Source organism: Dendronephthya gigantea, unplaced genomic scaffold (genome assembly GCF_004324835.1).
Source record: "Dendronephthya gigantea isolate DGI-Jeju-01 unplaced genomic scaffold, DenGig_1.0 000274F, whole genome shotgun sequence".
Taxonomy (NCBI): domain Eukaryota; kingdom Metazoa; phylum Cnidaria; class Anthozoa; order Malacalcyonacea; family Nephtheidae; genus Dendronephthya; species Dendronephthya gigantea.
Window position 1 is genome coordinate 162517 of NW_021163284.1, and position 23569 is coordinate 186085.

The window sequence follows — 23569 nt, forward strand, 5'->3', positions numbered from 1 at the left end:
GATAATTATAATAATTAATTCAGCGACCTGATTTTGGGTCGCCAAAAATGGCGCGAAGCAAGTTTGACAAGTCGACTCTTCCGCGCGTTCCCTTCCCTCGCTTTCGCGACTTCGCTACGCTCGGTCGCTCAAGCTCGCGTATGGGTTTAAAGAGTCGACTTGTAGCAAGTCTAGGTTTGTTGTTGTTTGAATAAGAACGTGATTTTCGTCAAATCTTCGCAGCAAATGGTGTCATGACAGAACTCCCTGGTTTGCAAATTATGTCGACACCATTGTGTGTACGAGAACCTCTGTATAATGATAAATTCACGTTAATTTAATTGTTTTGTAAGATTATAAGAATATTATCGATTCGCTGTGTTGTTACAAGGTTACATCTGGTCTTACCTTGGTGTTCCGAAATCACCACAACCCTGACTGTCACATTCACGGATTAAATTTCTACCATTTGAGCTGCAAAGCTGACCAAGTTTAAAACATTCAACCGCATTATCTAGAAAAATAAATCCAGAAAAATACGATGAAGAATAACGAAGTGATACTTGAGAATTCTACGAAGAAAGATGTATATCACAATATGTATTCCAGTACCTGCAAAGACTAGGAATATAACAACGATCTTAACAACTCCAAACATCTTTGATCTGCTAAAATTTAATCTTCTAGCTTGAAATGGCTTTTCATCGATTTACGCACTTATACAGGATGTTAAAAAAACGCAACACTTAATATTTATGAATATTTTGATACGCTATACGATCTTTTGTGATCAAAACGAAAGTGAATTTCATAAACACTTTGAAGTTGCGTTTTTCTTATTCACCACAGCTGTAGATCAATCCACAAGATATCCTGAACCATTTGTGTGTTGATGAAAACTCATTTAGATTGGAATATTATTGCACCGCGAAAATATTCAACTTGACTTAGACAGAGTAAAATATTAAAGTAGGTCACATCTGGGTGCATTGCAAGCTAATGGGTTAACAAGAAACACTGACAGATAGTTTTGTTAACTTATTAACTGACAGTACTCTTCCACTGATGAGTAAAATCATCTGACATTAGACAGAGTAAAATACTAATGCAGGTCACATTTGGGTGCATTGCAAGCTAATGGGTTAACAAGAGACACTGACAGATAGTTTTGTTAACTCATCAACTGACAGTATTCTTCCACTGATGAGTAAAATCATCTGACATTAGACAGAGTAAAATACTAATGCAGGTCACATCTGGGTGCATTGCAAGCTAATGGGTTAACAAGAGACACTGACAGATAGTTTTGTTAACTCATCAACTGACAGTATTCTTCCACTGATGAGTAAAATCATCTGACATTAGACAGAGTAAAATACTAATGCAGGTCACATTTGGGTGCATTGCAAGCTAATGGGTTAACAAGAGACACTGACAGATAGTTTTGTTAACTCATCAACTGACAGTATTCTTCCACTGATGAGTAAAATCATCTGACATTAGACAGAGTAAAATACTAATGCAGGTCACATCTGGGTGCATTGCAAGCTAATGGGTTAACAAGAGACACTGACAGATAGTTTTGTTAACTCATCAACTGACAGTATTCTTCCACTGATGAGTAAAATCATCTGACATTAGACAGAGTAAAATACTAAAGCAGGTCACATCTGGGTGCATTGCAAGCTAATGGGTTAACAAGAGACACTGACAGATAGTTTTGTTAACTTATGAACTGACAGTACTCTTCTACTGATGAGTAAAATCATCTGACATTAGACAGAGTAAAATACTAAAGTAGGTCACATCTGGGTGCATCGCAAGCTAATGGGTTAACAAGAGACACTGACAGATAGTTTTGTTAACTCATCAAGTGACAGTATTCTTCCACTGATGAGTAAAATCATCTGACATTAGACAGAGTAAAATACTAAAGTAGGTCACATCTGGGTGCATTGCAAGCTAATGGGTTAACAAGAGACACTGACAGATAGTTTTGTTAACTCATCAACTGACAGTATTCTTCCACTGATGAGTAAAATCATCTGACATTAGACAGAGTAAAATACTAATGCAGGTCACATCTGGGTGCATTGCAAGCTAATGGGTTAACATGAGACACTGACAGATAGTTTTGTTAACTTATTATAACTGACAGTACTCTTCTACTGATGAGTAAAATCATCTGACATTAGACAGAGTAAAATACTAAAGTAGGTCACATCTGGGTGCATCGCAAGCTAATGGGTTAACAAGAGACACTGACAGATAGTTTTGTTAACTCATCAACTGACAGTATTCTTCCACTGATGAGTAAAATCATCTGACATTAGACAGAGTAAAATACTAAAGTAGGTCACATCTGGGTGCATTGCAAGCTAATGGGTTTACAAGAGACACTGACAGATAGTTTTGTTAACTCATTAACTGACAGTACTCTTCCACTGATGGGTAAAATCATCTGACATTAGACAGAATAAAATTCTAAAGTAGGTCACATCTGGGTGCATTGCAAGCTAATGGGTTAACAGGAGACACTGAATGATAGTTTTGCTAACTTATTAACTGACAGTATTCTTCCACTGATGAGTAAAATCATCTGAAATTAGACAGAGTAAAATACTAAAGTAGGTCACATCTGCGTGCATTGCAAGCTAATGGGTTAACAAGAGACACTGACAGATAGTTTTGTTAACTTATTAACTGACAGTATTCTTCAACTGATGAGTAAAATCATCTGACACGATTAGGAAAAATCTAGGTTCATAATGCTGGACCATGCAGTTTGACCCATTCACTTAGCATACATAGCTCAGTGCGTTATACTCCAGTCCCAGTTCTCTCTCTCAACTCGCGATATTTTTTCATTTTTTTGTGGAAACACCGCAGCAAATTCCAAGAATTCCTGACAGCAAATGATGCATTTTATGCAAACACTTTATAAGGAAGAGATATTTGTCTTCATAAACTGATCATTTTGGAGAAGATTTCGAGAAAATACAAACACAGACATCTTCAAGAACGAACACTGTATCTATATTCAGTCTATACAGCGAGGTTTATACTACAGAGCGACAAACAACACAGAACTTGCTTTATTATTACGACACAAGAACGACGTGAAATATGGCTTTAGGTATACAAGGCTACGACGAAGAAAGGTTTGTGGACAAAATCAATCAAAATTTCCTGTGTCAGATTTGCTTCAACGTCTTGAAAGAGCCGGTTATGTGTTCGAGAAACCAGCATTCTTTTTGCCGTTGTTGTATTACGAAACATCTGGAAAATTCCCAAACATGTCCAACGTGTGCTGATGAACTGACCGTAGAGACTTTGGCCGAACCACAACGAATGGTAAAGATTATTTAAATGAGTCAAAAATTCGTTGCGTTTACATCGACAGAGGTTGTCAAGAGGTTGTAGAATTACAGTATCTTGACCGCCATGAAGATACATGTGGATATACACCAGCCGTTTGTACAAACCAAGGCTGTGGTTTAATTGTCAACAAGCGTGATCTTATTCACCATGAAAGTGAAGTCTGTGAATTCCGAAAGTTGAAGTGTCACTCGTGCGGAGAAATGACGAAAACTTTGGCAGATATGGAGGAAAGAATGGCGAATATCGAGAAGAATATGGCAACAAATAAAACAGTTGAAACTAAAATAACAGATTTACAGAAAAATATCACAAGAAATACCACAGGCACAGGCGCAGATATAAAAGCAGATATGGAAAGAAAACTCGAAGCGGTTAACAGCAAAGTCGATGGATTGAAAACAGCTTTGGTCAGAGCTTTTGATGAAATGAAGGACGTTCTTATCACGATGGAGGGCAAGATAGAAGAAAACACAAGAAAAGTAAGAAATAGACCAAGTGGTGATAAGAAAAATATTATTGTTGCTGGAGGTGATGGAACTAACACTGTAAAGATGTTTAACTGGCGCCAAAGAACATGGTTGCCATTACAATCAATGCCAAAGAGACGTTATGGAGCAACTTCATTTATTTATAACAATCATATGACTATAGCTGGGGGTGACTGTGATTGGTATGACACTATTAATGATATGATTAGAATGAATATTGACCCAAACCCTGATCTCTCAACACACTGGAGTGACTGTCCTGTTAAACTACCTGATAAGTTGTGGCACCACAGCAGTGTGCTGTATAATGATCAGTTGATAGTCTCTGGAGGTGATAATGAAAATGGTTCATCTGACTTGATCAGAGCAGTCCAGCTTGTTCCTCCCTATACTGTGAAGACCTTATCAAGAATGCCAGAACCAAGACAAGATCACAGCATGGAAATATTTGATGATAATTTGTTGATAGTTGGTGGAAGTACAACTGGCAATTCCAAAGACAGCCTCAGCAGTGTCGTACTGTACGATATAAAGAAGAATGAGCTGAAACAGTTGTCACCACTGCCGTATGAAGTGAGTGATATGGCAACTGTGAGATGGGGAGGCAACATTGTTGTTATTGGTGGTGTTGACAAACAATGCAAGGCATTAGATACAGTTATCATTTACAATGTCAAGACAGAGCAAAGTCACATGCTACCATCAATGAGATGTAAGAGGAGGGGATGTACTGCAGTTGTTATTGAAAATAACATTGTAGTCCTGGGGGGGGGGGGTGGGGAGGGAGGAAAGCTGAAGTCAGTTGAAGGTTTCAACTTTGAAAGGTATTCTTGGGAAGAACTTCCAGAAATGTCTGAAGCAAGATGGTGGCACACTGCTGTTGTTGTGTGAACAATATGTAAGGTATTAAGTGAAAACTCCTAACATATTATGAACAATTGAAATGAACTATAAGATTTTCACAAAGTTATAGAAAAAGATTGTAGCATTCTAAGTTGAGTGTCAGACATATACTGATTTGTATTTTTGTGATTGAATTTAAATTGAGTCAGTTCTTAGAATTATATATTAAAGAACAATGACAAATCTTTGAAATAGATATTTTCATTGAAGAAGGTTTAAAATGAAACACAAAATAAAACATTTGAAATAAAATTTTCTGCACCCACTCCACCTAGTTTTTTTCACCCCTACCCTCCCAAAGGTTTTTTCACACCCCTCCTACCACCTAAGTTTTTTCAGCCACAACCCAATGCCTCCCCACCTGGGTTCTTCTGCCCCAGCCCCCCAGACCAAGAATCTTAACTGAGCCTCTGCCTCAAGAAATAGCTCAGTTACCTATTTTAAATATCAGCCTGTCTGTAAATGATGTCTGTGTCTGTCAGACTGTCACAGACCAAGTCATATTTTAAAATTTAACAATTAACAAGATTTGGAGAGATAGTTTTACTCTTTATTAAAACAGAACCCTGATTAACTAATATAAATTGGTTTGTCAAATAAAATAAAATTCTTGTTTCAAGTTTGCTCACAGATTGTTTTGTAATTTCACGTTTTCCATCGCATCCTTGAAGGCTTTTAGTACAAGATTTACATTATCTTTTGTACTGTTCAACCCCATCAGACCAACACGCCATAACTGAAAAATTTCACCACAAAAAGTGTGGTTTTTCACAGGGAAAAAAATTACGATTATGGAGCGAATATCTGCGAATATGGAGAAGAAAATTGTGAATATGAATACCTTTCCAGCAGATCTTCCAAGACCACCTGAAATATCCATTTTATATCTGAAAAAGAAATTCATTTTTCAATTTTAACACTCCCCCTCTTTACTGGACCTCGACGAATCACCCCCCTGCAAACCTTAAAAATGGGGCTGTTGGCAGGGGGGGACTCATTCGGAAGATTCATTACTTAGCAAGTACCGTAAATGGAAGAAATCACACCCCCTGCCCATATTAAAAATGAGCCTGTTAGCAGGGGGGTGATAGCTTTACTCATTCTGTTTCGAGAAATGCATTATAGTTTAAAATTTAGTTTAGCCGAATTCATATTAGAGGCGGGAAACTCGTCTTACAAGGTCAAGGAAAACAGGAAACTCGTCTTACAGGGAAAACTCCTCTTGGAAACTCATCTTAGACGGGAAACTCGTCTTATGTGAATCAGGCCACATACGGGTTTCTCGTCAGAATTTTCCCGTCTAACTTTCCCGTCTAAACAAACGGTTAATTTGAAAGGGAATCCCTTCTGGACGAGAAACTCGTCCTAAATTCGCATTTAGACGGATAAACCAGACGAGTTTCTGAAATATCAACACGGTCAAGGACGGAACAAGGGTAAAGCCCGCCGCACAAGAGAGCTATCAGCTGAGCTAACGACCTCGCGAGGCAGTTAACTCAGCCTGAAAACTATCCGCACACGATAGAAACTTGCCTCTCGAGGCGAATTCCTCACGAAAAACTATCCGCACACGGGAGTAACTTGCTGAGCTAACAGCCTCGCGAGGTCTTTACCTCAGCTACCAGCTCTCGTGTGAGGCGCGCTTAACTGAGAAAATAAACAAAGTTATTATCGTAATAATCACGATACCCTTTTTAGCATTACCCGACCCATTACACGTGTAAATTTTATATCCATTCCAAGTCATATTAAGACGAGTTTTTACAATCAACTTTCCTGTCTAAGATGAATTTCCCGTGCCTAATATGAATTTGGTTATTAATGAGAGAGATGATACCTTCGGCTTCTCCGCTTCCTTGAATATACAATCCATTGTTATATGGTTTGTTGTTGTTTGAATAAGAACGTGATTTTCGTCACATCTTCGCAGCAAAATAATGGTGTCATGACAGAACTGCCTGGTTTGCAAATTATGTCGACACCATTGTGTGTACGAGAACCTCTGTATAATGATAAATTCACGTTAATTTAATTGTTTTGTAAGATTATAAGAATATTATCGATTCGCTGTGTTGCTACAAGGTTACATCTGGTCTTACCTTGGTGTTCCGAAATCACCACAACCCTGACGTCACATTCACGGATTAAATTTCTACCATTTGAGCTGCAAAGCTGACCAAGTTTAAAACATTCTACCGCATTATCTAGAAAAATAAATCCAGAAAAATACGATAAAGAATAACGAAGTGATACTTAAGAATTCTATGAACAAAGATATATATCACAATATGTATTCCAGTACCTGCAAAGACTAGGAATATAACAACGATCTTAACAACTCCAAACATCTTTGATCTGCTAAAATTTAATCTTCCAGCTTGAAATGGCTTTTCATCGATATAATGACCGCACTTATACAGGATGTTTAAAAAAACACAACACTTAATATTTATGAATATTTTGATACGCTATACGATCTTTTGTGATCAAAACGAAAGTGAATTTCATGAACACTTTGAAGTTGCGTTTTTCTTATTCACCCCAGCTGTAGATCAATCCACAAGATATCCTGAACCATTTGTGAGTTGATGAAAACTCATTTAGATTGGAATATTATTGCACCGCGAAAATATTCAACTTGACTTAGACAGAGTAAAATACTAAAGTAGGTCACATCTGGGTGCATTGCAAGCTAATGGGTTAACAAGAGACACTGACAGATAGTTTGTTAACTTATTAACTGACAGTATTCTTCCACTGATGAGTAAAATCATCTGACATTAGACAGAGTAAAATACTAAAGTAGGTCACATCTGGGTGCATTGCAAGCTAATGGGTTAACAAGAGACACTGACAGATAGTTTTGTTAACTTAAACTGACAGTATTCTTCCACTGATGAGTAAAATCATCTGACACGATTAGGAAAAATCTAGGTTCATAAGCTGGACCATGCAGTTTGACCCATTTCACATAGAATACATAGCTCAGTGCAAGGCTATTCAGGATTTAGTAAACATGAAATTATTTCCATTACACCAGATAACCTTTCACGGCTCCAGAGTCCAGATTCCAAAATGACGATTCCGTGTTTTCCATAGGATCATTTGTAAACAAATACCAGCCCTTGTGAAAGACGTTTGAAATTTATTTCAGCCAAGAGATTATTGTCTGTTGCTTTAAACATATAACAAGACGCCTGTTCTCGCGTTAACTCCGGCGCACGTGCCAGTCTTCAATATAGAGCTTCTGAACATAAACAATACAGTTCATATTCGCCGCATTTAGATGCCTTGCGAACCAAAATGTTCGATCGCGAAATTCAGAAGCACATCGTACTTTAAAAAGTATAGAAGTTAAATCGTTCAAGAATGTAAATAAACGATATGATACATTCGCTTTGTCTTACACTTTGCCTTTGGAATTCGCGCTTACATAGTTATATTAAATCTTCAATCCTGTGCAAACTACGACGAGTCAAAGCGCCCATACACGACCACATCATCTTGTTAAACGGCGAAATAGCAGCGATATTACTAAAATAGGACCAGAATCTACACGTATTAAATATATTCTTACCCCAATTCAGTCTAAACTTAATCGAAAAGCATGAAAAGAACGGTTTATTTGTTCCTCTTGGAGGAATTGCCGTATCATGCGAGCGAAATCGAATCGCGCATCGGAAAATTAGCCAAAGCTGTGCACCACAACTCTTGGGAGACAAGACTGGGACATAGATAAATCCAATCACATACACATTTTAAATGCTAGAATGTTTCGCGCCATTACAGACTTGCGACGACGAAAAATAATAAAAAATTAAAAATAAAAAAATCAAACAAAAACAAAACAAAACCGAGGCGAATTTTCAACTCCATCGCTGACGCCGGAGTAATTAGTCGAAAGATTCGAAATAAATTTTAATGCAGACTTTATCCGCATCGATCATAATATACTTAGTCTAAATATTTCATTATTATGATTGATTTTTCTTGGTATAAAGTAATAAAAGTATCATTTTCTCAGAACTCATTTCCATATAATGAAATAAGAAATTCCTACAACATAAACACAACCAATTGCAAGTGAGTATTTCAATAGGAGGTCAATGACCTTTTGTCACAAGACCATACAAGACATGATAATAATATCATATTTTCATAGCAACAAATTCCTGTCAACAAAACACTCCTTAAATATATTTGTCTTCGTAAATTTATCATTTTTGGGAAGACTTCGAGAAAATACAAACACAGACATCTCCAAGAACGAACACTGTATCTATATTCAGTCTATACAGCGAGGTTTATACTACAGAGCGACAAACAACACAGAACTTGTTTTATTATTACGACACAAGAACAACGTGAAATATGGCTTCATATATACAAGGCTACGATGAAGAAAGGTTTGTGGACAAAATCAATAAAAATTTCCTCTGTCAGATTTGCTTCAACGTCTTGAAAGAGCCGGTTATGTGTTCGAGAAACCAGCATTCTTTTTGCCGTTGTTGTATTACGAAACATCTGGAAAATTCCCAAACATGCCCAACGTGTGCTGATGAACTGACCGTAGAGACTTTGGCCGAACCAAATAGAATGGTAAAAGATTTCTTGAATGAATCGAAAATTCGCTGCGTTTACACCGACAGAGGTTGTCAAGAAGTTGTAGAATTACAGCATCTTGACCGCCATGAAGATACATGTGGATATACACCAGCCGTTTGTTCAAACCAAGGCTGTGGTTTAATTGTCAACAAGCGTGATCTTATTCACCATGAAAGTGAAGTCTGTGAATTCCGAAAGTTGAAGTGTCACTCGTGCGGAGAAATGACGAAAACTTTGGCAGATATGGAGGAAAGAATCGCGAATATCGAGAAGAATATCGAGAAGTTTAATACAACAGTTGAAATTAAAATAACAAATTTAGACAGAAAAATAGACAAAAACACGGCAGATATAAAAGCAGATATAGAAGGAAAACACGAAGCGGTTAACAACAAAGTCGATGGATTGAAAACAGCTTTGGTCAGAGCTTTTGATGAAATTAAGGACGTTCTTATCACGATGGAGGGCAAGATAGAAGAAAACACAAGAAAAGTAAGAAATAGACCAAGTGGTGATAAGGAAAATATAATCGTTGCTGGAGGTGATTGGACTAACTCTGTAGAGATGTTTAACTGGCGTCAAAGAACATGGTCGCCATTACAATCAATGCCAGAGAATCGTTGGGCAGCAACTTCATTTATTTATAACAATCATATGACTATAGCTGGGGGTGAATGTCGTTGGTCTGGCATTGTTGATGATATGATTAGAATGAATATTGACCCAAACCCTGATCTCTCAACACACTGGAGTGACTGTCCTGTTAAACTACCTGATAAGTTGAAATACCACAGCAGTGTGCTGTATAATGATCAGTTGATAGTCTCTGGAGGTTATAAAGGAAATGGTTCATCTGATTTGATCAGATCACTCCAGCTTGTTCCTCCCTATACTGTGATGACCTTATCAAGAATGCCAGAACGAAGACAAAATCACAGCATGGAAATATTTGATGATCATTTGTTGATGGTTGGTGGAAGTACAACTGGCTATAACAAAGACAACCTCAGCAGTGTTGTACTGTACGATATAAAGAAGAATGAGCTGAAACAGTTGTCACCACTGCCGTATGAAGTGAGTGCTATGGCAACTGTGAGATGGGGAGACAACATTGTTGTTATTGGTGGCATTGACAAACATGGCAAGTTATTAGATAAAGTTATCATTTACAATGTCAAGACAAAACAAAGTCACATGCTGCCATCAATGAGATGTAAGAGGAGGGGATGTACTGCAGTTTTTATTGAAAACAACATTGTAGTCCTGGGAGGGGAGAGTGAGCAAGCACTGCTAACGTCAGTTGAAGGTTTCAACTTTGAAAGGTATTCTTGGGAAGAACTTCCAGAAATGTCTGAAGCAAGATACTTGCACACTGCTGTTGTTGCGTGAACAATATGTAAGGTATTAAGTGAAAACTCCTAACACATTATGAACAATTAAAATTAACTATAAGATTTCACAAAGTTATAGAAATAGATTGTAGCATTCTAAGTTGATTGTCAGACACATACTGATTTGTATTTTTGTGATTGAATTTAAATTGAGTCAGTTTTTAGAATTATATATTAAAGAACAATAACAAATCTGTGAAATAAATATTTTCATTGAGGAAGGTTTAAAATGAAACATCAAATAAAAGAATTCAAACAATAGGTAGGTGCATGAGTGAAAAAAATTTGATTAAATATTGACCATGTTGGATCAAAGTTATTAGTTTCTATTAACTGCGGTTTGGATTAAAAAATTCAACTTTTCTAGAAGCATAAATATTTCTGAGAGGAAACGTAAAATGAAAGGGTAAACTTACGATGTTTCAGAGCATGTGATGCAGGGAATATTTTTGATGTTAGATTTCAACATTGATAACAGCATTTGTTTATCTCTACCATGATGTTCCCCGCATTTGAAATAACAATTGCTGCGAAATAACAAGAAGTACCTACTTTAGTAATTTACTCTGTCTAATGCCAGATAATTTTACACATCAGTGGAAGAGTACTGTCAGTTAATGAGTTGACAAAACTATCTGTCAGTGTCTCTTGTTAACCCATTAGCTAGGAATGCACCCAGATGTGACCTACTTTAGTATTTTACTCTGTCTAATGTCAAATGATTTTACTCATCAGTGAAGAGTACTGTCAGTTAATAAGTTAACAAAATTATCTGTCAGTGTCTCTTGTTAACCCATTAGCTTGCAATGCACCCAGATGTGGCCCACTATTGTATTTTAGGTCTGATAGGTGAATAACTTACAGCTGTTGTTCCCTGACAGTTATTATCGGATTCACATGGTCCCTGCATGCGGCCTTTGATCAATACATCGTCCCAACCATTTGGACCCTTGCAAGAAACCATAAATATTGTTTAAACAAGCTGTTTGTTGACATTCAAAAGCTTTCACAGCAAGCTTGTAAACAAGTTGTAACAATGTCGACATTTTACAAAGTTGCATATAAATCTGCTGCAGTTTTTTACAAGTTGTTTATAAGGAAACAGTAAATACCTGTGATAGAACAAAGCTTCCTTCCTTGCAATTTGAACATCGACATCGCAATTTTCCTCGTGTTAGTTTCTTGCAAGTTTTACAATAAACAAAGAAGAAACTTTGCTTGCCTGAGATGAGAGAGTATGAAAAATATGGATTATTAAAGAAACCCTAGTGTTAGAAAGAGCAGGGTTTTATATTGATGGAGTATAATATAAGATTAGGAGGGTAAGATATATTAAAAGACATGTAGGGAAGGGTCAAGGGTGTATGGAAGGGGGACTATACAGGAGGTTAAATTGATAGAGGGTCTATTAGAGAAGAAGTATAAAGGGAAGGCTATATAAGGGAGGGAATATGGGGGAGGGGTTATTTTAGAGAGTTATTCTAGAGGTGTATTATAGTCATGAGGGACACTCTACTAGGGAGGGGTGTAAAAAGGGGGTTATTTTGGAGTATTATTTAGAGACTGGAGTATTAGAGAAGTATATTAGAGAAGGGTATACTTACAGGGTGGGGTATAAAGAGCGGGTTATTTTAAGAGTATTATTTAGAGACTAGAATATTAGAGAAGTATACATTAGAGAGAGGTATACTTATAGGGAGGGGTACAGGAAAGGGGTTGTTAGAGTGTTAATTGGAGAGAGGTATTAGAGAATAGGTGTAAGGGCACATTAATTGGGAGGGGCATGAAGAGGGAGTTGTTATAGGGGGTTAATCAGAGAGAGGGTTATTCCGTAAGAGAGAAATCCTACAAGGGAGGGGTATGTGGAAGGAATTGTTATAGATGGAGAGTTAGTTGAAGAGAGGGTGGGAGGGAGATACAGAAGGGTTTAGAGTCAGACAATTGGAGAGAGGGGTTTTTAAAGAAGATTGAGGTGTATTTGTGAGGGATATACTACGGAAAGGTATAAAGAAATGGTTATCACAGTGGAGATGGATTGGAGGTATTTATTGAGGGTGTGTATTAAACCAGAAAGAACACTAAAAAGAGAGTGGTCACATCATTGAGCGGTTTATGAAAGATCTCGTCACCACCTGATTGTTGAGATTCACCATCTTCATCTTCGTCATCCTGTGTCAGTTTCACTTTCGTCAAACCATCATTCGCATTGTAAGTTGCATCAACTGAGATCTGACCAGATTTCTGAACAGCATGAATGACGCTGTGGTTCATCTCTGCATTCTAGAAAAAAAGTTTCAGTTCTCTGAATTTCAGACTCATTGTTGACTGATGGCAATTCAAAGACTGAGAATTCTGAGAATCATCTGAAAAATCCTGGAAACTGTCCATTAGTGAGAATTCACATAAGTTTGGGTCAGGTTTTAGTGGAGAAAGATGGCTTTGAAAAATGTCTTAAAAGATCATTTTATCAAGATTCAGACACTGTGATATTCTGAGATGGAGTGACTCAAGCAAGACAAGCTGTATCATAATCTATCTCAGATTTAGGGCCTGTTTATATGATCCCGCCTAGCCGGGACGGGACAGTTTCCGAGATCCCGCTTGTAATACAAACACTAATTAGTGTTTATATGACCGCTTTTCCATCCCGCCTAGGCGGGATCCCGGCACTTCTTGCCGGGATCCCGCTTAGACGGGACGAGAAATTGCCATATAAACACTCCATCCCGCTTGCCCGGGATGATTCGCAATTAACATACATTAAGAGCATGGTATATATTGGCATATTCGTTTTCTACAATAAAACATGCCGTCGAAGGAACCTGCACTACAAAATGAACTGCATATAAACACGCCATCCCGCCTAGGCGAGTTTCCCGGCTAAGCGAGATGAAAACATCCCTTCTCGGCTAGACGGGATCATATAAAAAGGCCCTTACTATAACGAAGATGGTCGCTTTAAACATCAAAATCCCGAACTAAAAAAAAACCTCATTTATGAAATCATTTAAACATTTCACAGTAAAGCTTTCGTTATTTCTTTGAAAATTGTTATATAAATCACATTAAAAGCTTGATATTTTCCTAAAAATCACTCACCCCGAGTGTTAATTCATCGGGTAATTCTCGACCGGCAAAAATGATTTTAATTCCAGCAGTTTTGACGGGTCCTACTAAAAACCGCCCGACTGCCCGAGACCGCCCGAGACCGCCCGAGAGTATAGAAAAACCGCCCGAGACCGCCCGAGACCGCCCGAGAGTATAGAAAAACCGCCCGAGAGTATAGAAAAACCGCCCGAGACTTTAAAAAAGCGGCTGACAGAAATCTGAAGTTATTTTGTGTTTTTAAATTAAATACCAGTAAATATGAAATGTCCTAAGAACCCGTATGCTTAGACAAGAACATTTGACACTAACTAGCACAGATTAGCGGGCTGAATTGTAATTGTGCATGGAAATTCTCCTGGCTCTGTTGTTTTACTCAACATGATCCTTATGTTTTCCTTTGCCCGGCCTGCATTTAAAACAGTGTCTTAATCAGGATACCAGATGTCAGGATACCAGTTTAATCATACCAGTTTAATCATAGAATACATTGAGATCAAGGAGACAATAATCGTAACTAAAGTTATGACATCATTTATTATTCAGCCGGCTTCTGCGCATTGGTTCTGCTCATAACATTAGGGATTTAGAAAGTGAAATAGTAATAATAAATATTTTGACAGGACCGTCGAAGTCCTGCTCTCTGACCGTCGAAGGCGGTTTACTATACTCTCGGGCGGTTTTTCTATACTCTCGGGCGGTCTCGGGCGGTTTTTCTATACTCTCGGGCGGTCTCGGGCGGTCTCGGGCGGTTTTTAGTAGGACCGGTTTTGACATTTTTCTTGCGAGCAATTTCGTGTTTTAGTTGAGCGATTGTCCAGGATGGTTGAAAACGAAGGTTAAATGATTTGCCGTTGAAGTTTACGGTCACGTCGTGCGACATACTTCGCTAGAAAAGCTCGTGTATTTCCTTGCAATTGAGAGAAAATAATTCAAAATATTTTGCTTCAAAACGAAAGTTTGGAAAAGAAATGTTTGAAAATTGAAAGTTTAAAACGAAGGTTGCTTCCACTTACCAAAACAAACTTCATCTTTTTTCCTTGAAATTTCACTCCTTGCCAGTTTTCTGATCTCTTGGAAACACTGGAATGTTTAGCGTTTTCTATGTTGGCAATCAATATAATTCCAGAGATTAGGTTAGGATTAGGGTTAAATTTAGGATTAGGTTTTACTCTAATTAACAATAAACCTAAAACCAAATCTTAACCCAAATCGTAACATAATCTCAAATAGTAAATAAGTCTGAGGGATAGTTTTTTTAACTCATTAACTGCCAAAACAAACTTCCTCTTTGCCTTGAAATTTCGCTCCCTGACAGTTTACTGATCTCTCGATACACTGGAATGTTTAGCGATTTCTATGTTGGCAGTATTACTCCATTTAATCCTTAAGATTAGGTTAGGATTAGGGTTAAATTTAGGATTAGGTTTAACCTTATTAAACCATAAACCTAAAACATAATCTTAACCAATTCCTAACATAATCCCAACAATTAAATTCGTGTATTTAGGATTTAGTGAACATGGAGTTTTATATTAAAAACTATCGCAGCATCGTCAGCACTTTTGAAAGTGTAAATTCGCATTTAAATAGAACAAGTTAAAGCTTTTAGAGTCGACTTAAGGTGGCTCCCTACAGTTTTGATTGTGTAATGCGCAATTATGTTGGAAAGACCATTATTTTATCATCTTACAAAGTATGATCACGAAACTTGGCCACATAACTGCTATAATATCGCAAATTACGAAATATATAAAATTTCATAAAATTTCCTCGTTGCCATGGTAACATAACGATTTTAAAAAGGGCCAATTTACAGATTCTGAGATAATTTTTTCAAATTTTCTTCGGTAAAACTTTCTAATTTTTTCCACACAGTAATCTTATCCATAATTCTTTCTAATGTTAGCATTTAAAAAAAATCGTACGAGCACTTTTTTTTAAATCCTCAAAAAATCCTGTTTTTTAATTAAAAAAAATTCGGCTCGTACGATTTTCTTAAAACTTGCACATTTTACGCATTTCAAGATTACAGAAAACTGTGTAAAGTTTGAAAAGAATTTACCGAAGGAAAAACGAGAAAAATACATTTATTTTTATGTTTATGACGTCACAAAAATCAGGATTTCAATTTCCTCGCGCGACCAGTCGACATCCCGCGAAGGCCCGCGCGTGTTTATCAAACGTTCACAATGACAAGTTTTAAAAAGCCCGCCCTGCATGCAACATCAGCCACGCGTGTTGCGTGTCCTATTTCGCGCGCGACAAAATTACCGCGATACAACCATAGAACTGTAGGGAGCCACCTTAAATTACTGTAAAATAACATTTCTCAAAAATCTACTGAAAAAATCAGAAAAATGTTTAATTTTGCTCCAGCTCTCTCAGTCAGATCGCGACATTTTCAAATTCATTTTTGGAAACACGGCAGCAAATTCCAGGAATTCCTAAGTCCTGACAGGAAAGGACGCGTCTTATGCAAATACTTTATAACGAAGAGATATTTGTCCTCAAAAACTGATCATTTTGGATAAGATTTCGAGAAAATACAAACACAGACATCTTCAAGAACGAACACTGTATCTATATTCAGTCTATACAGCGAGGTTTATACTACAGAGCGACAAGCAACACAGAACTTGCTTTATTACGACACAAGAACGACGTGAAATATGGCTACATATATACAAGGCTACGATGAAGAAAGGTTTGTGGACAAAATCAATCAAAATTTTCATTGCCAGATTTGCTTCAATGTCTTGAAAGAGCCGGTTATGTGTTCGAGAAACCAGCATTCTTTTTGCCGTTGTTGTATTACGAAACATCTGGAAAATTCTCAAACATGTCCAACGTGTGCTGATGAACTGACCGTAGAGACTTTGGCCGAACCAAATAGAATTGTAAAAGATTTCTTGAATGAATCAAAAATTCGTTGCGTTTACATCGACAGAGGTTGTCAAGAAGTTGTAGAATTACAGCATCTTGACCGCCATGAAGATACATGTGGATATACACCAGCCGTTTGTACAAACCAAGGCTGTGGTTTAATTGTCAACAAGCGTGATCTTATTCACCATGAAAGTGAAGTCTGTGAATTCCGAAAGTTGAAGTGTCACTCGTGCGGAGAAATGACGAAAACTTTGGCAGATATGGAGGAAAGAATGGCGAAGAATAATGTAACAATTGAAACAAAAATAACAAATTTAGAAAAGAATATGGCAAAAAATACCGCAGATATAAAAGCAGATATGGAACGAAAACTCGAAGCGGTTAACAACAAAGTCGATGGATTGAAAACAGCTTTGGTCAGAGCTTTTGATGAAATGAAGGATGTTCATATCACGATGGAGGGCAAGATAGAAGAAAACACAAGAAAAGTAAGAAATAGACCAAGTGGTGATAAGGAAAATATAATTGTTGCTGGAGGTGTAGGAACAAACTCTGTAGAGATGTTTAACTGGCGTCAAAAATCATGGTCGCCATTACAATCAATGCCAGAGAATCGTTATGGAGCGACTTCATTTATTTATAACAATCATATGAATATAGCTGGGGGTGGCTGTGGTTGGCCTGGCATTGTTGATGATATAATTAGAATGAATATTGACCCAAACCCTGATCTCTCAACACACTGGAGTGACTGTCCTGTTAAACTACCTGATAAGTTGAGATACCACAGCAGTGTGCTGTATAATGATCAGTTGATACTCTCTGGAGGTGATAATGGAAATGTTTCATCTGACTTGATCAGATCAGTCCAGCTTGTTCCTCCCTATACTGTGAAGACCTTATCAAGAATGCCAGAACCGAGACAAGGTCACAGCATGGAAATATTTGATGATAATTTGTTGACAGTTGGTGGAAGTAAAACTGACAGTTACACAGACAACCTCAGCAGTGTCGTACTGTACGATATAAAGAAGAATGAGCTAAAACAGTTGTCACCACTGCCGTATGAAGTGAGTGCTATGGCAACTGTGAGATGGGGAGACAACATCGTTGTTATTGGTGGCGTTGACAAACATGGCAAGACATTAGATACAGTTATCATTTACAATGTCAAGACAAAACAAAGTCACATGCTGCCATCAATGAGATATAAGAGGAGAGGATGCACTGCAGTTGTTATTGAAAACAACATTGTAGTCCTGGGAGGATCTGGTGCAGGAGAACTGAAGTCAGTTGAAGGTTTCAACTTTGAAAGGTATTCTTGGGAAGAACTTCCAGAAATGTCTAAAGCAAGATGGTGGCACACTGCTGTTGTTGTGTGAACAATATGTACGGTATTAAGTGAAAACTCCTAACATATTATGAACATTTGAAATGAACTATAAGATTTTCACAAAGTTATAGAAATAGATTGTAGCATTCTAAGTTGATTGTCAGACATATACTGATTTGTATTTTTGTGATTGAGCCAGTTCTTATAGAATTATATATTAAAGAACAATAACAAATCTATGAAATAGATATTTTCATTGAGGATGGTTTCAAATAAACATAAAATAAAACAGTTAAAACAATAGGTAGGTGCATGACAGCATGAGTGAAAAAAATTGATTAAATATTGACCATGTTGGATCAGAGTTATTAGTTTCTATTAACTGCAGTTTGGATTAAAAAATTCAACTTTCCTAGTAGGATAAATGTTTCTGGGAGGAGACATAAAATGAAAGGGTAAACTTACGATATTTCAGAGCATGTGATGCAGGGAATATTTCTGATGTTAGATTTCAACATTGATAATGGCGCCTGTTCATCTCTACCATGATGTTCCCCACATTTGAAATAAAATTCCTTTGAAAGAACAAGAAGTTTGTGACCTACTTTAGTATTTTACTCTGTATAATGTCAGGTAATTTTACTCATCAGTGGAAGAGTACTGTCAGTTAATAAGTTAACAAACTAATATCTGTCAGTGTCTCTTGTTAACCCATTAGTTGCAATGCACCTAGATGTGACCCACTATTGTATTTTAGGTCTAATAGGTGGATAACTTACAGCTGTTTTTCCCTGACAGTTTGTATTGGATTCACATTGTCCCTGCATTCGGCCTTTGATCAATACATCGTCCCAACCATTTGGACCCTTGCAAGAAACCATAAATATTGTGTAAACAAGATGTTTGTTGACATTCAAAAGCTTTCACAGCAAGCTTGTAAACAAGTTGTAACAATGTCGACATTTTATAAAGTCTAAATATAAATCTGCTGCAGATTTTTTACAAGTTGTTTATAAGGAAACAGTAAATACCTGTGATAGAACAAAGCTTCCTTCCTTGCAATTTGAACATCGACATCGCAATTTTCCTTGTGTTAGTTTCTTGCAAGTTTTACAATAAACAAAGAAGAAACTTTGCTTGCCTGAGATGAAAGAGTACAAAAAGTTTGGATTATTAAAGGAGCCCTGGTGTTAGAGAGATGAGCTTATTAGAAAGAGAGAGGCCTAATATTAGAGAGAGAGGGGCTTATTAGAGAGAGAGGGGCTTATTAGAGAGAGAGGGGCTTTTTAGAGAGAGAGGGGCTTATTAGAGAGAGAGGGGCTTTTTAGAGAGAGAGGGGCTTATTAAAGAGAGAGGGGCTTATTTGAGAGAGAGTGGTTTATTAGGGAGAGAGGGTGGGTCTTCATGGATGAAGTATAATATGATTAGGGGGGAAGGCAGGGTAGAGAACCCTCTACCCAGGGTTTCTCCATGAGGAAAATGCAAGGGTATCAAGCTGGGGATAGGAGTTTATTGGAGATAGACAATTAGAGAAGTGGTACAGTACTGTGTTAGAGGACATCCAGGTAAGGGGGTATGGGCAAGGGTGGGTTGGGTTAATTGGAAAAAGGGGTTTTAGAGAGGAGGCATATTAGAAAGGGGCATGCTAGTAGGGAAGGGTATAGGGGATTGGCTAGAGAGGGTTAATTAGAGAGGGAAATAAGGAAAGAGGTACATTAGGGAGGGGCATACTATTAGGGAAGAGAATAGAGAATAATTTGAGGGTTAATTAGAGAGGAATATTGGAGAAGAGGTACATTAGGGAAGGGCATAATCATGACAGAGGGGAATAGAGTGATTTGAGGGTTATTTAGAGATGGCTATTGAAAGGATATTTTATAGAGAACAAACCAGAGAAAGGGTTATTGGAAAAGAGGTGTATTAGACAGGATTGCAATACAAGGAACAGAAATTATTATAGTGGATTAACTAGAGAGAGGTTTATCAGGAAAGAGGTTTATCAAATCAGGTCATATCAGAGAGGGAGAGGAACGAGGGTGAACATAGCGGGAACATATTGGAGGTATTTATTGAGGGTGTAAAATTAGGAGGGGGATTAAACAGGGTGGGGTCACATTATTTATCTAGAGGTTTATGAAAGATCTCGTCACAACCTGATTGTTCAGATTCACCGTCTTCATCCTCGTCATCCTGTGTCAGTTTTACTTTCGTCAAACCATCATTCGCATTGTAAGTTGCATCAACTGAGATCTGACCAGATTTCTGAACAGCATGAATGACGCTGTGGTTCATCTCTGCATTCTACAAAAAAACACAGTTTCAGATCTCTGAATGTCAGACTCATTGTCGACTGATGGTAATTGAAAGACTGAGAATTCTGAGAATCATCTGAAAAATCCTGGAAACTGTCCATGAGTGAGAATTCACATAAGTTTGGGTCAGGTTTTAGTGGAAAAAGATGGCTTTGAAAAATGTCTTAAAAAATCATTTTATCAAAATTCAGACACTGTGATATTCTGAGATGGACTGACTCAAGCAAGACAAGCTGTATCATAATCTATCTCAGATTTACTATAACGAAGATGGTCGCTTTAAACATCAAAATCCCGAACTAAAAAAACCTCATTTATGAAATCATTTCAACATTTCACAGTAAATCTTTCGTTATTTCTTTGAAAATTGTTATATAAATCACATTAAAAGCTTGATATTTTCCTAAAAATCACTCACCCCGAGTGTTAATTTTTATCGGGTAATTCTCGACCGGCAAAAATGATTTTAATTCCAGCAGTTTTGACATTTTTCTTGCGAGCAATTTCCCGTTTTAGTTGAGCGATTGTCCAGGATGGTTGAAAACGAAGGTTAAATGATTTGCCGTTGAAGTTTACGGTCACGTCGTGCGACATATTTCGCTAGAAAAGCTCGTGTATTTCCTTGCAATTGAGAGAAAATAATTCAAAATATTTTGCTTCAAAACGAAAGTTTGGAAAAGAAATGTTTGAAAATTGAAAGTTTAAAACGACGATTGCTTCCACTTACCAAAACAAACTTCCTCTTTTTTCCTTGAAGTTTCACCACTGAGCTATATAATGGATTAGGGATTGGGGATCTCTTTTTTACTTATATCATGCATGGTTAAATATGGACAAATTTTGTCCAAATTTAACCAGCTTCGTTTAGTAGGGTTTGGAGAAGCCTTTTTTATAAAAAATATTGTTTTCATCATTGGGGATCTCTTTTTTACTTATATATCATGCATGGTTAAATATGGACAAATTTTGTTCAAATTTAACCAGCTTCGTTTAGTAGGGTTTAGAGAAGCCTTTTTTATAAAACAATATTGTTTTCATCATTGGGGATCTCTTTTTTACTTATATATCATGCATGGTTAAATATGGACAAATTTTGTTCAAATTTAACCAGCTTCGTTTAGTAGGGTTTGGAGAAGCCTTTTTAATAAAACAATATTGTTTTCATGATTGGGGATCTGTTTTTTACTTATATATGATGAATGGTTAAATATGGACAAATTTTGTTCAAATTTAACCAGCTTCGTTTAGTAGGGTTTGGGGAAGCATTTTTTATAAAACAATATAGTTTTTATGATTGGGGATCTCTTTTTTACTTATATATCATGCATGGTTAAATATGGACAAATTTTGTTCAAATTTAACCAGCTTCGTTTAGTAGGGTTTGGGGAAGCATTTTTTATAAAACAATATAGTTTTTATGATTGGGGATCTCTTTTTTACTTATATATCATGCATGGTTAAATATGGACAAATTTTGTCCAAATTTAACCAGCTTCGTTTAGTAGGGTTTGGAGAAGCCTTTTTTATAAAACAATATTGTTTTCATCATTGGGGATCTCTTTTTTACTTATATATCATGCATGGTTAAATATGGACAAATTTTGTTCAAATTTAACCAGCTTCATTTAGTAGGGTTTGGGGAAGCATTTTTTATAAAACAATATAGTTTTCATGATTGGGGAACTCTTTTTTACCTATAAATCATGCATGGTTAAATATGGACAAATTTTGTTCAAATTTAACCAGCTTCGTTTAGTAGGGTTTGGAGAAGCCTCTTTTATAAAACAATATTGTTTTCATGATTGGGGATCTCTTTTTTACTTATATATCATGCATGGTTAAATATGGACAAATTTTGTTCAAATTTAACCAGCTTCGTTTAGTAGGGTTTGGGGAAGCATTTTTTATAAAACAATATAGTTTTTATGATTGGGGAACTCTTTTTTACTTACATATCATGCATGGTTAAATATATGGACAAATTTTGTTCAAATATAACCAGCTTCGTAGAATAGCTTTCGGGAGAGAATTTTTAAAGTAAAAATACTGTTTTCTGCATTGCGGCACTTCTTTTTACTTATATATCATGCATGGTTAAATATGGACAAATTTTGTTCAAATTAAACCAGCTTCGTTTAATAGCTTTTGGGAAATAATTTTTAACGTAAAAATTCTGTTTTCTGGATTGGGGATCTCTTTTTCACTTATATGTCATGCATGGTTAAGTATGGACGTGCTTTCCCAAGTTTATGCTTGGAGTCTGATAAAACCACAGTTAATAGAATTTAATTTTCAAGTCAAGGTTGAGGAGCTTAGCAAGACGAATACCATTGTTAAGTTTGGCTAAAATACAATCGACACGTGACGAGAAAGGAACCGTTTTTTGAATAAACCTGGACAATAACATAATTAATGAGCTGAATTGTACTTTTATTTCGTCTCCAAACCATGTATATTTTATTATCTGTGATAAAACATAACTACAGTTTTAAACGAAAAACAAGCGAACGGGACTTGAATAGAATGGCAATAACAGGCATTCATCCATGGTATTTCACACATATCCACATTGCACCCGGGTTTCGCCAAAAAGAAACAAAAAATTCGTACCATTTCAAAATAAATAAATTTGTCCCGTTTCAAAATAAATTTTTGATTGGAAAGAACACCGCGCCGTTTTTTTGTGGGCCGTCGACTTCAGCTCAGCTGGTATCTGGGATTTTCTCAACATCCAACGTCTCTTTAAAGGTATATGTTTTATCGTCAAAGCGAGCATGCATACCGTGATGCAAACGAAAGTCATATAACCACATTGTTTTTATATTACGCATGTATTCACATTATCGTTTCATATACCTGAACGGAATAATAAATGTACTTGGTGTTTTAGCATATTCCTGCAATGACGAACTTATAACATTTCTGTGTACGAATTAAGTCCACTACACGCTTAATAAAAAATTTAAAAAAATTATAATTATTTTTTTAAAATAACATTGTTTTGGAGCATAACTCCATGTACCTGATTATTCATATCGTACATCACTGATAAACTGTTACAGTACGTGTTTGTTGGTGCGTTAATAAATATTATTCATTTATTATTTTTTTATATATTATTAACACTAGGTAAGTGACAGACTACTTGAAAAGTGATCAGGGCTATGAAGTAAAAACGGTGGC

The 23569-nt window shown here is 36.6% G+C and overlaps 2 protein-coding genes across 2 annotated transcripts; one reads left to right on the forward strand and one right to left on the reverse strand.

Annotated features, from left to right (window-relative positions):
* Window positions 1–180: 180 nt before the first annotated feature.
* On the reverse strand, window positions 181–21136 carry LOC114541208. Its single transcript, XM_028561192.1, has 12 exons — window positions 21114–21136; window positions 20228–20375; window positions 19106–19215; window positions 18854–18940; window positions 18540–18649; window positions 14869–14935; window positions 12880–13027; window positions 11860–11969; window positions 11610–11696; window positions 11164–11274; window positions 388–493; window positions 181–290 (listed from the first exon to the last, which is right to left on the reverse strand). Exons 2-10 carry the CDS (start codon window positions 20364–20366, stop codon window positions 11239–11241), a joined length of 894 nt encoding a protein of 297 aa, XP_028416993.1. The 5' UTR covers window positions 20367–20375; window positions 21114–21136; the 3' UTR covers window positions 181–290; window positions 388–493; window positions 11164–11238.
* Window positions 3472–10803, forward strand: LOC114541206 (kelch-like protein 40). The gene is made up of 2 exons (XM_028561190.1): window positions 3472–3570; window positions 9589–10803. Exons 1-2 carry the CDS (start codon window positions 3561–3563, stop codon window positions 10743–10745), a joined length of 1167 nt encoding a protein of 388 aa, XP_028416991.1. The 5' UTR covers window positions 3472–3560; the 3' UTR covers window positions 10746–10803.
* Window positions 21137–23569: the final 2433 nt, after the last annotated feature.

Excerpts from the sequence above, each read along its gene's own strand:
- LOC114541208 (XM_028561192.1), bottom strand. The coding sequence starts at position 20,366 with ATGAACCACAGCGTCATTCATGCTGTTCAGAAATCTGGTCAGATCTCA. Across the intron at positions 19,216-20,227 it reads CGGTGAATCTGAACAATCAG|GCAAGCAAAGTTTCTTCTTT; the intron begins GTTGTGACGAGA and ends CTTTCATCTCAG. Across the intron at positions 18,941-19,105 it reads GAAGCTTTGTTCTATCACAG|GGTCCAAATGGTTGGGACGA; the intron begins GTATTTACTGTT and ends GTTTCTTGCAAG.